Here is a 3,958-nt window from a genome sequence, read left to right as displayed (position 1 = left end):
GCCCTTGCGCTGGGGACGGCCTCCCTGAGAGGAGCATGTGCCGAGATCGGAAGGACGGGAGAAATCGCGTACCTTTTGAGGCCACCATTTCTCCTTTCTCCCCGAAGAAGGCAGCCTGCCCCTCAAGCCGCTCCTCTCTCCCGGTCGTGTTCCGACATCTTCACTTTCTGCTTCTCTTCCCACTTTGGTGCTGTTTCCAGTGTGCTCCAGCTTACTCCAGCCCTTCCTTGTTCGGCCTGCTAGGGCGACCTGGGGCTGAACGGCAGGGCTTGGTCGTTGGCAGTACTCGTTGTGTTTTATGGATGCTTCTGAAAGCAAAACAACAGGAAACAAGTGCTGTTAGCCAGGAATGAGAACTTCAAGGTTGTCTGTGTGCTCACGCAGACGCTGTTGTATTGAAGTCTTTGCTGCTAGTAATAGGGATTAGAAGAACTTCATTTAGCAAATTTAATTTTTTTTTATGTCAGCCTGGAAATTACACGTGTATCGTATGTTCAGTACAGTGTTATAAGTCGTGGTAGAAATCTGCATTTCCCTTGCTGCAGTAATCTCTTGGAAGAGTAGTAGTCAAGGACCAGAATGATACAGGTTCAATATCTCAAGGCAGCTGGCCAGAGTTTGTGTTCCAGTGGCATGACTTAAAGATTAGTAATAATCACATTTCTACTTGTGGAATATTTCCCGGGACCAAGTCTAGTGAGAAGAGGATCCTGATGTAGTCCTAGGAGAACAACTCGGTATTCCACTTCATGGATTCTGGCCAGCATTACTACTTGCTATCCGCAAGTCTCCCTGTTCTCCTCTTTCTGTAGTCAGTGTGTGTGTATGTAAGAGAGAGAGTGGCAAACAAGAGCTAGTTGAATGTTAATGCTTACCAGTACAGTATCTTAGTAGTAAGCCTGGATTGGCTTATGGTATGAAATGGAAACACAAGGTGCACAAGTGCCTTTTTTTTTTTTTTCTTCAACTTTTAAAGGCCTGGTGCTGTTTTTTACTCTCAGAACTTCACTATGCAGCCCAGCTTGTACAGTCACTCTTCCTGATGGAAGAACTGTTTAATTTTTTTAGCAACCATCGTTTTCAACAATGGGAGATGGCTGTGTTGATAACCAAGAGATTATTTCATGTTGTTTTTTTCTCTCCTCGCCACCTACCATTAAATAGGGTTGGGTTATGAAGCACACCCTGTCAGAAGAAAGCAAGGATGCTTAGGCTAGGAAAGTGCCAAGATATGTATTGCCAGTAGGATTATGTGTATGTCTAACACACCTATTTTTCTGTTTAAAGGAGAAATCTCAGGACTGCATGTATCTCCAATACTGTAAAGCGTGTCAGTCTTACAAGGCACCACGTTCACACCACTGTCGAAAGTGTAACAGGTACTGTCTGTCTTTAAAATTGTTTAAAGTCCATATTAAAGCAGCTTCTAATCTGATGATGAGCTATTAATGTAATGTGTTCTTCCAAGTCATGCATGTACTATGCATTTTTAAAAGACTTTCATATGAACACTGTACCTGTTTCAAATATTTCCACTTTCTAGTTGTATGATTTCTGTATGGTTTTACTGGGTTTTAGTTCAATAAATAAATCCATCTTTTAACATTTTCTTTTTAGCTTGAAATCAGTTCCTCTTAAGAACTTCTTGAAAGTATTAACAAAGCATTGCAGTTTCAGGGAAGTGAGCCTGTGCAAATACCTAAAAGTCTTTCAGTCCTTTAAGTTCTGAATCCAAGCATTCATCTGCTCAGACAGTAGAAAAGCCTATTCTGTTATATTTCCAAATGCCAGTTAAATGTTGATTTGAGTAGAAATTTTGGCCTGTTCTTTTACTCTTCACTAAAGGTTTGTTTTTTGAGGGCAGTCTGCCTGTTAAGTGAACTAGTAAGCCTTTTGGGTTAACTTAAAAAGTTTGTGCCTTGTTATGTGTTAGTCTTTCAACAGACTTGTTCTGAGGTAAAGGATGCTTTTATTACAAACAGCTGTGCTGGAATTTAGTGCAGCTTGAAAAAAAAGCAAGCCACTTCAGCTCTCTGCAGTCCAGGCTGTAATTGCATTTATCTTGAGTTTACTGGGCAGGTCCTCCTCTGAAGGACTATTGGAGAAAATGGTAGAAGGATATTGCAACATACGCATTCGTTTGTTATTTCTGTAAACACAGTATGCATGGTCAGTGTGCTTTTAGGATGTAGAGACTGAAACTGTAGAGCAGTGCTGTAATTTGGCTGCATCACCCTGAGATTTAAAATTAGATTCTCTTCCTTGAGTGACAGTCTTTACGCTGAGGACTTAGAAAACAGCAGCAGATCCTGGTGATTGCCTTTTCAAAAGCAAGTTCTTTAATTTATCTTTTGTCAAATAAAACAGAAGAAACTGCAGTGCATTCTGCAAATCATTTTGCTGATATGCTTTAAGAATTTTCTGCTCCCTGAACTCTGGCCAAAGTAACTCATTCTGCATGTATTTCTAGCCTGTTGCAATAAAGTAGGTAACTTAAACCACTGCTGAAAGTCTTCTATGCTATGGCAAGTTTCAGTGCATGAGTGGAGTCACTTCTTGTGGCTCACCTGAACGGGATGAGGTTTCTAGCTAAGATCTAGGAACTTCTTCAGAAACACTTGTGCTTATAATTATATGTTCAAGAACTTGTACAGTGGCAGTTGGGCATATGCTAATGAAGAGTAGTTCATTCTTTAAAAGGGAGAGATTTCCTGTTGGACATGGACTAGCTTAAAAGATGAGGCCAGTAGTTACAGAACAATTAACTTCTATTTTCAGAGGAGCTGGATATTTGTGTAATTTGATCCTTTGTTTATGACTTAGGCTTGGTGCAGATGAATTGCAGCATTATAATTAGTAACTTTTTACACGTGTCAAGTTAAATAAATTAAATTTGGGATGTGGACAAATCTTTTATCAGGTGTGTTTTTGCACCTGTAAGCTAAACCAAAATAACCAGCTTTATATTGAATAGAAGAGTGCCTCTAGGGTTTTTATGCTTGTTAAATAGACTTAGAAAAGGATTTACAGTGGTGTAAGGTCAACACATAGCAATTGATGAAGCTTTCAGAGGGTCTGCTACTGAAAACAAAGCGGCTTTAACACGCTTCTGTCTGTGTATCTTTATATGTTCTTTCTGCAAGTAGTTGGCAGGGGATTTGCTATTTCCTTTATTTTCCTGGTGTGCTTATTTAAAAAAATTGACAATAATATTAGTGCTTAATTGTGTTGATGGTTCTTCCCATCCTAGGCCTCTGTCTCCTGACTCTGGAATATGGTGTTTTTTAGCAACTAGCAAGTTGGAGTAAAGAGAAGGAGGGATAATTAGGGAGGGTAGGACCTAAGAGCACCTTTTGGTTTGCTTTCTTTCACTCTACAACATGAAATATCGTTCTAAATAGCAACAGAAAGACACTATTGTGTTGATCTGTTGGAAATTGGTGGGTTTAAATGAATTGAGGTTGAGTAGTAGAAAGCTAGTTGTCCTTTTCTTTGAGCTTTTTGGAAAAATGTCATGAATGTCCTTTGTATTAATCAATACTTATTATTCACAGATGTGTCATGAAGATGGATCACCATTGTCCTTGGATCAACAACTGTTGTGGATACCAGAATCACGCATCTTTTACTCTGTTTCTCCTCTTAGCTCCACTGGGATGCATTCATGCTTCTTTCATATTTGTTATGACTATGTACACCCAGCTTTACAACAGAGTAAGAAAACATAATTAAATGCTTAAAATTTTTTTTAAGTCAGATGAGTAATTTACTTCTGGAAGTATGAGATGATTTGTTTTCCTGAGAAGCAGCATATGGAATTCCTTGTTATTCTTTCATCATATACTCTCAGTTCTGCTCTCTGCGTGTGAGAATTATATTTATTAATTGGGGTAGGATTCAGAGAGAGTTTTTATTTTCTTTCCTTCCCCCCCCCCCCCCCCCCCCCCCCTCTCCCTTG

At 39.5% G+C, this 3,958-nt stretch overlaps 1 protein-coding gene across 1 annotated transcript in view; it reads left to right on the top strand.

Moving 5' to 3' along the window:
• Positions 1–3,958, top strand: part of ZDHHC6 (zinc finger, DHHC-type containing 6) — a gene marked incomplete at its 5' end in the record, with an annotated part of 11,160 nt that overhangs the window by 356 nt on the left and 6,846 nt on the right. The window contains 2 exons of the mRNA XM_010282283.1: positions 1,288–1,379; positions 3,555–3,714. Coding sequence (XP_010280585.1) covers positions 1,288–1,379; positions 3,555–3,714 — 252 coding nt within the window. The remainder of the gene's footprint in view (positions 1–1,287; positions 1,380–3,554; positions 3,715–3,958) is intronic.

This window comes from Phaethon lepturus, unplaced genomic scaffold (genome assembly GCF_000687285.1).
Source record: "Phaethon lepturus isolate BGI_N335 unplaced genomic scaffold, ASM68728v1 scaffold6262, whole genome shotgun sequence".
NCBI classification, from domain to species: Eukaryota; Metazoa; Chordata; class Aves; order Phaethontiformes; family Phaethontidae; genus Phaethon; species Phaethon lepturus.
The sequence above is the reverse complement of the archived record's forward strand: the minus strand, read 5'-3'. Positions and strand labels throughout refer to the sequence as shown.